Below are 11730 nucleotides of genomic sequence, written 5' to 3' on the forward strand. Positions count from 1 at the left end.
CATGAGGCTATGGAACAAGCCAAAGTGACCTTTTAAATGGCACTTAGAGCTGTAGTTCTCCAACTGCCAGAAGCAGGGCCCACTTCTACACTTACTCTACCTTTAGAGACCCATTACAAAGTAATTGTACATTCCCTCTCCATAAGAATCTCACATCTGTCGATATCCTCTGAAGGACTGAGTGGACCACTGGGGGAAGGAGAGAAGGAAGAACGAATATGTTAGTTCCTCCCTCTTATCTCCTTTTCTTATTGCTGGAAGTCTTTCCTTTGTCCCTCCTGCTCCTTACTGGCCTCAGTACACAACTGCGAGAGTTGTGGTCCATTCTGGGTCCCAAACCTGCAGTTTGAAGACTACTTAGAGAACAGATAAGGAACTGAACAATGTAACATTACAAGTCTGTGCATGTGTGTGATGTCCTTTCAGCAATATCTAGCTATGGCTTACACAGGCTAGATTGGATCTTATTCAAGAAAGAGGATAAACCATCACAGATCTGATGTAAAGGACAGAAATATCAATAAATCTGTGAGCAACCATTTCAGCTTCTATGGCCGTTCCATCAAGGGCCTCAAAGTAGTGATCCTCAAACAAATCATTTCAAGCAGAGACATGGAACATGGAACAGCAGAACAAAGGCTGATTAAAAAATTTTTTGAAATGACATGTACCAAGGACTCAGCAGGTACTAAGGACTCATCTATCAAGATAAAACCTGATGCAAGAAATGGAGGTTGATGACTTTAAGACAGCGGCCCCAAGGAGGCAATTCCTTTTGTAGTTCGAACAATTACATTATGGGGCTTGTTGCTCACTGTTCCATTTCAGCCTCTGATGAATTGCAGTATTACCTCTCATTCTGTTAAAAGTAAAACAATACGTCCAACAAGCTACACTGACCAAGACTTTATATTGATAAATGTACACCCAACACCCTCTTTTCTTTACATTTGTGGCCTGGGAGCCTCTGTGTTCCAGCTCCTCTCTGGGCTACAAAGACACTCAGAGAAGCCCCAGTCCAAGCTGTGGCTCTCTCCCTCTGATTGCATTGGGCCAGTTGCCAAGAGGGATAACACTGTCAAGGGAAGGAACCATCGTATGCCTAAACTGTAGTGATTGCCTAAAAATGTAAAGAATGGGTCAGGGAAAGATATACGTGCAAATACATGCATCATACATGTACACTCATCACAGAGCCAGGATTGGCTGATCTGATGGGACTTGCCCAAAAGAATGTATACAACTGCCTTAGGAACTGCCTGGAAACATAGCATGTGATTATATACTCAGATATCACAAAGGTGCACCTATCAGGAAGCCAAGATTGGCTGTTGCTCCTTCTTCATATAGCAACTACCCTCCATGTAAAACGGTCTGCAAAAAAAATCTGCAGATCCATAGCAATAAAAAAAATCTAGCAAAAGCAGTAGCTAGACTACTACATAAAATAAAATCCATGCATACACTTGGAGAAAAATTCAGGTTTACTGGTGTATAATATGGTAAACAACTCTGCAGTCAGAAAGGTTCACGTTGGAAAAGTCGTAATAATTGTGTATGTGGTTTAAAAAAAAAACATCTCAGTGCTTCAGAGACAGTGTCTTCAACATCTGACCTACTGCCATTCCCAACCTGCAACATGGTACTCAATTTATATTCATTCATTCATTCATTCATTCATTCATTCATTCATTCATTCATTCATTCCATGTATATGCCACCCATCCAAACAGGATCTTGAAGGCAGTGCACATCAGGCATTGAAACATTAAAATAATATTTAATATATATATATACATATTTAACAGTACAATAAAAACATAAACATACAAACAAACAACCCAACCCAAGGAGGTCTGTCCTTTTACTCTCTGGAGTGTCCAGACGCAAAGGAGAGCGGCAGGGTGCCTGTATCATTGGGAGCATTTCAGAAGAGGGGATTTCAGCATACACCACCACCATCCATGGTCTAATGATTAGAGTGTTAGAGTAGGATCTAGGAGACCCAGGTTCGAATCCCTGTACTGATATGGAAGTTTTCTGGGTGTCCTTTGGCCAGCCACACACACTCAGTCTAACATGCCTCACAGGGTTGCTATGAGGATAAGATAGAGGAGAGGGAAATTATGGGTCCCCACTTTCTTCCCCATTGGGAAGAAAGGCTGGGTATAAATTATAAATAGATAAATCAAGCATGTACTACTTATCATGGAGGAGTGAGAAAAGGTTCACATTGCTGAAACAACCTCCTTTTCTCAGCCAGCGTGGTGTTGTGGTTAAGAGCTGTGGACTCTGAAATGGAGAACCGGGTTTGATTCCCCACTCCTCCACATGAGCAGCGGAGACTAATCTGGTGAACTGGGTTTGTTTCCCCACTCCTACACACAAAGCCAGCTGGGTGACCTTGGGCCAGTCACACTCTCTCAGCCCTTACAGGGTGTCTGTTGTGGGGAGGGGAAAGGAAGGGGATTGTAAGCCGGTTTGAGTCTGCCTTAAGTGGTAGAGAAAGTCGGCATATAAAAACCAACTCTTCTTCTTCTGTTAATGATACAGGAATGTATGTCCTCCTTTGCATCTGATGACAGCTTCTTTCCTTTTGATTTGTTTTTTAAGGTGAACAAAAAGACAAGAGTGGTAGTGCTGCTGGTGCAAACCCACTAGTGCATCCTGAGCTCCCAGCTGAACTCTTTAGGGACTACTTGGTTTACTGTGGCATAACATTTCATAGTTACGAGTTTCTTTCACTATGCACATCACTCTATTCCTCACACCCAATACAGAAAAAACATTTTTAAGATAGAGCTGGTGTTTGCACTCGTCTTCCACAAGTGTGCTGAAACTCTTCAGGAAAGCCACGGTGGGTATAGTGGGTAGAGGGCCAGGCAAGAATCTGGGAGATCAAGGTTGGAATCCCCCCTTAGCTGTGAAGTTTGTTGGGTGACCTTTGGGCAGTCAGCTCTCTCTCAGCCTATCCTACCACACAGGATTGTGGTGAGGATATTGAGAGAGAAACAAGGACATTGTATAGTGTCCTGAGTGGGAGTGAAGAACAGATTTAAAATGTGATAGGTAAAGTTTTGCTGCTGATTCCACACGGGCCATTGGAAGGGGAAGGTCCTTTCCCCTCTTCCACATTGCTTATGACCCTTGAAACTTACAACCTTGCCTTAGGCAGCTACCGTCTCTTGGCTATCCTAGACAAGCATCGACATGTTGCCCGTTCTGTGTATTTTAAGTCTGAACATCTTCTGGGCAGCTTTTTGCTTATTCATCTCATTGAAACTGTCAGGAAAGGTGCCAATTAGCGTCCCTGGTTTGAGCCACCACATACCTGCTGTTCATTCCACAGTTGTCAGCTGGGCTGGGTTAAAGTCAGTGACTGAGCAAATCAGCCAGTATGCTCCCCACACATCAAAAAATACACAATACCCTGTGGAATGGGTTGTGTATTTTTATGTACAAAAGAGAACCCATGCAAAGTGTGACATAAAGAAAGCAACTAGAAGACTATGCCTGTTATTGTTCAAAGATCTTTCCAGCAAAAGCCATGTAGATTTGACATTTTAGTGTAAGATTTTCCCGCAAAAAATATTTCTCCATAAGTGTTGTCCTGTGGAGGAAAAAACAGTACATCAGAATGGTCATTATGCTGAAGCAGACCTTTAATCCAATAAGTCCTTGGCCCAAGGCATTCACGGTGCTAACCCCAATGGCAAAAGCCCCAGCTGAATTGCAGCCTATTTGTAAAGTAAAGAAAAAAGAAAGGTTGCTGTAAAAAAAAAATCCTATTCTTAAACCAACACCTTCTCAAAATGCCTCCTTTTATTTTTATCTTTTTCAGGATTGCCGGTGACACAGCCCTCAGTAAAAATATCCATGAATCCGTCAGCGCTCAGATCCGCAAGAACTTTGCAAAAAGCAAATGGAGAGTAAGCAGTTATGTTTTCAGTTGATGTTGGGAAGAGCTGTCATTGATCTTTATCAGGGCATTTTTTGCAGAGCTGAATGTGGAATATTTCACACCTTTTTTCCCCACCAGAGCTTTTAGCTTAATGCAATTGACCCGTTATTTTGTGAAGAAGTGCTGTTCATTGGAGCCCTACAAAAGAGCTCCCTAGAGAATGGGTTGGCCATGTTTTTCTTCCTTTTCTTGTTTCTGTCTTCCAAAGGAAGAACTCATAAAAATAAAAATGTTGCCCTCCATCGCCATCCCACCACAAAAAAATTCCAGTTCTTCAAACTGGAATGTAATTGTTGGGAGTACCTGCTTGGCAGCAACATCCATCTGCTAGAAGCAGTGAGACTTAGTTGTAACTAATTCTGTCATATTGTCGTCAGTTAGACTCAAGCACAACGGCATTTCTGCAGACTTGAGAGAGCTTTTGGTATTTCTGATGTGTGCTGAGTTTTATCATTTCATTCCCTGGCTTTCAGATAGGATACCTTCTCCTGGGACAGTACATTGCAAATAGTTAGTAACGAATGGGGGGGCAGTCTAGGCAAAATGACCTCCAGTGGCCCCTCTCCACTAGAAGCAGAAGAGTTGGTTTTTATACCCCACTTTTCTCTACCGTAAGGCGTCCCAAAGCAGCTTACAATTGCCTTCCCTTCCTCTCCCCACAACAGACACCTTCTGAGTTAGGTGGGGCTGAGAGAATTCTGAGAGAAGTGTAACTGGCCCAAGGTCACCCAGTAGGCTTCATGTGGAGGACTGGGGAATCAAACCTGGTTCTCCAGATAAGAGTCCACCGCTCATGTGGAGGAGTGGGGAATCAAACCCAGTTCTCTAGATTAGAGTCCGCCGCTCTTAACTACTACACCATGCCAGCTCTCCAGCATCCTACCTCCTCTCGCTTCTAGGTGTCCATGTGTGTGCACATACTTGCACACTCCTCATCTGTGGGGGAGGGAAAAGAGCCAGGGAGCTTCATCTGACTGCCATTGTTGCTGCAACTTGAAGTGAGAGAGGGCAATGTCTGTGGTCTGTAGCTGTACAGTGGTGGGTCCTAGGTCAGTGGTGGGGCCACATGGGGCTCCAGGATGCCCAATGATTCCAGCCCCACACTAACCATTTACAACACTGCCCTTGTTCTCACATAAGATAACCTTACTCGGGGGCGGGGGAGTTTTGCAATCGAACAGCACAGGAAGCGAGTACGCAGTCTGCTAGTGAGGGAATATTTTTGCATTTCATCATTATGGTTTGGTGGGAGAGTCAGCCACTAGCTCTGGTTAGGCAGGAGGTCCTCCATTTGGTTTGGATCCTTGGGATTGGTTTGAAAAGGTATAACCTTGGTGTTCCTTTGTCAGATGTTGAGAGGTGATGCCAAATGTCCAGCAGCCTTTCTCTCCCTGTTTGTTTTCCAGCAAGCATTTAATGCCACAGCAGTGGTGAGGCACATGAGAAGATTACATCTCGGCAGCAGTTTGGACAGTTCAAATGTAAACGTGTCGACCTCTCTCAGTCTGGCCAACCCCCTCCCCGACGGAACAGCCAAGAAAGATTGTGAGTACATGACAGCCCAGTGGGTGCCAGATCTTGCAGTGGGCGGCAGGCAGGGGCCATTCTGTGATCTTCCTCTGCCCATCACTTCTGCTGTGATTAAGTGCCTTGACAGCAACAGTCAACCCAGGTTAAAACCCCTTTCCACCTGCCAGCTCTAGGTAGTTTCTGGTGGGTAGCCATGTTGGTCTGTAGTTAGAAGAGCAAGATTTGAGTCCAGTAGCACCTGAAAGACCAACAAGATCTCCCCCACCTTCAATTTTTCTATTCTTCAAGTAAATATGTGGGGGCACCGACTGCTCTATCGGGTCTTCCAGTAGTTGTAGTTAAACAGATGCCATCTGGTTCATATTAATTAATAATTGTGTGTGTGTAAAGTGCCGCCAAGTTGCCCCCAACTTATGGCAACCCCTTTTTGGGGTTTTCATGACAAGAGACTAACAGAGGTGGTTTGCCAGTGCCTTCCTCTGCCCAGCAACCCTGGGATTCCTCGGTGGTCTCCCATTCAAATACTAACCAGGGCTGACCCTGCTTAGCTTCTGAGATCTGACAAGATCACGCTAGCCTGGGCCATCCAGGTCAGGGCAATTAATAATTACTGTGGTTTTAATTCTATTCCAATCCATGGAATTTGGTTTTAATCATAGATGCATTGGGGTTTTATTGTTATTGTTCTGTTGTTACCCGCCCTGAGCCCAGCTCGGCCAAGAATGAGGGCAGGCTAGAAATTTAAATAATAAAAACAAAAACTAAAAGGTTTCCAGGGTATAAGCTTTTGAGAGTCAAGGCTCCCTTCTGATGAATGTAGAAGAGGGAGATTCGAGTCCAGTAGCACTTTAAAGGCCAAGGTTATACCCTGGAAATCTTGTTGGTCTTTAAGGGGGCAGCTGGACTTGAATCCTGCTCTTTGATAGAGAGACATGAGAGGATAAGTTAGGTGGGCCTTGCTTTGCAGTGCCTGAAGGGAAAACACACACAAGTGTATCTTGATTGGTGAGAGAACCAGCTCTCCCATCTGATTGGAGCTCTCAGGTTTTTATTAAGAAAGACACATAATGAATAGCAAGGTTGATCAATACTTTAGACAATGGAATTTTAGGCAAGGCATACCACGATTAATGATTAACAAGATCAAGGCATAGCGAAGACAATGCACATTCCTCTTGTAGCCAGAATCTTTTGTGCAAACATACGTAGAATGATGAGATTAAAAGAAGCTAATCCCTTTAAGGCTGCTACACTGAGGTCATTAGGTCATTATACAGTCAGTGAACTTTGGCCAGGAGCATTTCCATAGACCTAGAGCTTGTTGCAAACCAATATTTCAATAAGGCAAGAATCATGGTTCTGTGAGACCAATATTAATATGGCGAGGGTGTGCCCAGCCACCAATTAATAATTGGCTTCAATAATTCCTACAAGTGCCACCTGCAGGAGGTTCTCCAGCTGGCAAAACGTAGGTAAATAGACAGCAAGGTGTTTCTTCACACAGTCCGTAAATTCATTAGCCACTTTGAGGATGTCTGTTGACAGTGGGATGGAAATCTGAAAATAAAATTGTGGAATTCACTGCCACAGGGCATGGCAATGGCCACTCTGTGAAGGCTTTCTGATGTTTCTGAGTAACCTTTGGCTGGTAAACACAAGGACATAGCTACATAGACTGTAGACCGCACAGAGGACGTGTTGTGTTTCCAAGCAGAGCAGTACTTTTCCCCACAACCTAGGTATGACAGTCTCTGTTTTATTTTATTCCTCTCTCCAGAGACATATGAATTGTCTTTCACATGGTTTTTCTGTCCTACATTTAAGAAGATGAGGAGACCACCAAAAACCTTTATTTGTATAAGTCAGAATATGGCACATGAGAGGCTTATCGAATTATAAGCACAAAGCTGTTTATTTTCTCTTTTGGGGAAATGGTAAAGTTAGGCTATCGGGGAGGTTTCAGGAATAAACTTGACAGGTAAAACAACATCAGGATTAAGGAAATTTAGGATTTTTTTATAAACAATAGATATTTTGTATTCAGTATGTATTCAGGTGTTTGTTACTTTTGATATATTGAGATATAAAACACTTGGCAGTCACTGCTTAGTTGAACTGAAATAAGCTTGGAAACAATATTTCAAATGTTGGTGGAGGCAGGAACAAAACCCACAGTTCCCCAGTATCTTCCTTAAAACTGGTTAAGGATTACCTCCTTTACTTCTGAGCTATTTCCCTTAGGGAAGGACACTCAATTCACTTTCCTCACACAGGATCCTTCTTGATCCTATACCTCTGTGTTCCCTTCACTCTGGCTGCCAACCTTTAACTGTCAACCTCTAACTATCAGTTTCTAACTCAGTTCCCAACTGTCATTCCTCAACTGCCTCTCTCAACTGTCATTAGTAGAATTCTGTTTGAACCCCATGTCAATCAAGGGTTCATTGACTGGGACAGCACAGCAGTATTCAACTGTCTGTCACACCAGATTTTAATTGATAACAAGGAGCAATTCTGGAATTCTCCAAGATGGACGCTGAAAACTTCATGACTAAGCTGAATCAGAAGCTGGCAAACACAGGCTACCTTCAGCCCCTGACTCTTCCCCAAAGCAAAATAAAAATAATGGGCTGGTGCATTCCCATCAACCCATTCCTGCAGGGATCTCTTGTAATTGTTGGACTAAAGCACGATTTTGGGCTTCACAATTGCTGAAAGGGGTCGGATGGGGGCTTCATTTCCTCCTCCTGGACATTTAGGTGCATTAAAATAAGAAAAATACTATTTAGGCAAAAAGCAAGTAGGAGGAAAGGAGACTAGTAGCAACCAATCTTTTGAATGCTTACCAGGAAACAGAGAGAATAATGAAGTTTAGCAATAGAAGGCTGCAAAACAATTGATTCAGCAGTCAGGCTTAAGCATTTCTTTGGTCTGCATTAAGACAGAGTTGTTCCAGTAAGGACACATTGAAAGAAGGAGCCAAAGAAGCTGCCTTGAAAAGGGAGAAGAATTGGGCCTGCAATGTGTTGTTGTTCAAGTTTTCTGTTACTCAGTGTTTTTTACCTTAAACTTTCTCAATTAGAAGATCGATTATGCTGAAGGACAGCCCTCTCACCTACCCTTGCTGTTTCCCTACAATAGGGGTGTATTTTAGGTGACACTGTGAATTTTATCCGAGCACAGGGGAGACTCCAATACCAATACCAGAACCTTTAATGGCATAGACTCAACAGTCTTGGCCCTTTTCAGGGTCCTTTGAGGGTGTGACTTGTTTCTTAAGAAAGCACTGTGGAAGTAAAAAAGCCGCTGCCATAACTTATCAAAAATTACTGTTATGACATTTTAGAAGCTACTGCAGTCATTTCAGACAATAGTTCTGGTTCCATAGTGTGAGCCTCCATACATTAGTAGTTAAATTTGAGCTCCGGTGGCCATTTTCTGAAAGTCAACAGTTCTTGATGATATTCCCCCTGGATTTGCAGATGTTCACCTGGTCTTCCAAATGTCTTGAAGTGTTATTGAAAAGATGGTTGTAGCAGAACTTAAATTAAATGTTTAAAAATGGATGCAGTTCCAGACACATTTGATAATCTCCAGGAGATTCTCTAAAAATCAGTGAATCCACTCAACAATACACAGCCAGCTGCTTGGGTCACCAAATGGGTAGAGAGCAGGGTGTGGGAGGAGGTGATGGGCATGGGGGTGCATTTCTCATGTTCCATACCCATGCCATTGCCCTCTGGATCTGCAGTGCACTTTGGTGTCAGTGGTGGCTTCTTGGGAGCATATATATACACACACACATGCCACTACCACCAGGGCTATTCTACATGCACACCTTACTCCTGATTTCCTCAACAGTTGATCCGCAAGCATTTAAATTGGCTTGGGAAAATCATTCTGCATGCATGCCCTTTCCTCTGAATCCCTTCAGCTGTGGAGTCAGCATATTTCTTCCGCACATGGCCAAATAAAAAGAAATATCCAGCAAAGGTGTTGGGTGTCACCGATGGTATCACCAGCACCAACTTCCTTTTTATTTTTCACACATGGAGTCTAGAGCTACTGTGTAGAAATTCTAGAGACTTGTAGGGATGTGCTATCCTGGGAGGAGATCTCAGTGGCATGGAAGGTTGTGGTAGTGGAGCACTGGCCTTGGGAACTGGAGTGTGCAAGCTGCACACCTTGGGCTCTGCATCTGAATGCTTTTGGGAAATGAATGACCAGAGCAGGCTGGAGCATGTGGGGTTCAGGGAAAGTCATCTGGTGCCCAAACAATTTTTTTTATGTGGCAATGCCCTCAGACAGCCATCTGAACCACCCTAATTCAGCTTTGGTTAAAATAACTCAAGATTTCCTGTGTGCAAACGTTCCACTACTCCATAGTGTGCAAGGCTACTGGGGCATGAAAAGAATTCCCCAAATCTAGCTAACAAAACACATGGCTATCTTTATGATGGAAGATGAGATCAAAGCCTTGCTGTGCTGGCATTACACAGAAGAGCTGGGTGTTTTATGCGCTAATTGCCTCTGTTCGCTATGTGAGGAATGCAGGAATCCTCCCTGGTGTCCACAGGGAAGCTGGTTGTGCACAGGTGGGGAGAACATGCCCCAATGAATCCACAGCTGCTGGGAGATGAGAGGGAAGTGTCAGCTGTCATTGCAGTTGCTTGTCACATTTGCTTGAGAGAGAGGGCTCCTAAGGAATGGCTGGCTGGCAACCAGACTTTTCTTTATGCACCTTTCTGGATCTGGGAAGATGAGAGGAAGGTTGCTGTTCTTACCATTCACAATCATTTATCCCATGCTCCTTCCGGTAAACGCATAGTGTTGTTCCATTTTAGCCCTACAGCAACCCTGTGAAGGACACTAGATTGAAAGCGAGTTGCTGGCCCAGTGAACTTTATAGCTGAAGGTAGAGCAAAACATTATAACAAACAGTGGGACTGCCATTTTCAGCCACATCACTGTGCAGTCTGGTTCCACCCTGAGCAGTGATTGCAATCTAGGCCTCCCCAGTGTCACCTGATATGTTTTCTGCCACCTACTTGCTTCTTGAGTCTACACCCCTAAGGATCTTGAATGAAGCCGAACAGAAACTGAGAGCTTCTGGTGGCTCCCTGCTGGCGGACAGCTGAGCTTCTCCGAAGCAGCTGCGTCACAGCCAGGTGCCCTCAGCTTGGCCTCACAGCCAGGTGCCCTCAGCTTGGCCTCAGATACAGACATTCTTATTTCTCCACACTTGGAAACCAGGGATCCTGAGCTCTTTGTAAAGATGATGATCCACATTGAGACGTAGCATGCCTCTTGGGGGTTGATTCAAGCCCCTGTTTTGATCCCCTCTTAAGATTTGCCCACAAGAAGGATTGCGAGCCATTTTGCACCTGCTCAGTGGCAGCTTTCAGCATGGTGGTCAAGTAGTGCAGGCTTGATGACTGTCCTCCACAGCATCATGGGATGTCTCTTTTGAAAACAGCTGTTTGGGTTGCATGTGCCATTTTTGCACTTGGTCAGTTGGCAGCATTCCTCCCACTCCTCCTCTGCCCTGGATCTTCACAGCCAAGATCCTTTCAGGATCCTTGCAGTCACGTATAACTTTGCGGAACTCAGTTGAAAACTGAAACCAAACAGCATCACTTCCCCGAAGTAAAGAGCTGATCTTGCCCTCCTCTGGGCAGCCATTTTGTGATCAATGATGGTATGGCGCACCCTTCTATTTGTTTCTCAACATTTGAAGAAGGCTTTCAGGCCTAACAAATCTGGGGACCCCTGTCCTGACATTCTGGCCATTACATTACACTTGACTCATTAGTGATTTCTGGTCCTTTTTTCTTTCAGGTATGTCACCATCCACTCTCTGTAGTTTTGCATCATCAGCTTCATCTGGCGTTTCAGCGGTAGGAGAGAGAAGAACCAGGCAGACCACAGTAACAACAGTGCATACGGGGAGCAAGTGATCCAGACCCGTCGCTTCTCCCTACAGGAGGAGGTCAGAAGTGGGGAATGTGCCCAGGTGGGCAAACAGGCGGGCAAGGCAGGCAAACCTTCACCAGGGTGATTTCATCCTGCATTGCAAACTCAGCAAAGGACTAGAAGAAAAGAAGGTGTTGTTTTTTTTAATGGCCATATTTTATACTGCAATTCTGAAATGTTACATTTATCACAAACTGCAATGACTTCCGCAGGGTGGGAGGGAGGGGGTCTAGATCAGGTCCAACAGTATCTGGTGCTGATTGAAT

At 44.2% G+C, this 11730-nt stretch overlaps 1 protein-coding gene across 1 annotated transcript in view; it reads left to right on the forward strand.

Moving 5' to 3' along the window:
• Nucleotides 1–11487, forward strand: part of CAMK1D (calcium/calmodulin dependent protein kinase ID) — a 230049-nt gene extending 218562 nt beyond the window's left edge. Inside the window, exons 9-11 of the mRNA XM_056846793.1 lie at nucleotides 3842–3929; nucleotides 5368–5506; nucleotides 11330–11487. Coding sequence (XP_056702771.1) covers nucleotides 3842–3929; nucleotides 5368–5506; nucleotides 11330–11448 — 346 coding nt within the window. The 3' untranslated portion in view covers nucleotides 11449–11487. The remainder of the gene's footprint in view (nucleotides 1–3841; nucleotides 3930–5367; nucleotides 5507–11329) is intronic.
• The last annotated feature ends 243 nt before the right edge of the window (nucleotides 11488–11730 follow it).

Source organism: Euleptes europaea, chromosome 3 (genome assembly GCF_029931775.1).
Source record: "Euleptes europaea isolate rEulEur1 chromosome 3, rEulEur1.hap1, whole genome shotgun sequence".
NCBI lineage: Eukaryota > Metazoa > Chordata > Lepidosauria > Squamata > Sphaerodactylidae > Euleptes > Euleptes europaea.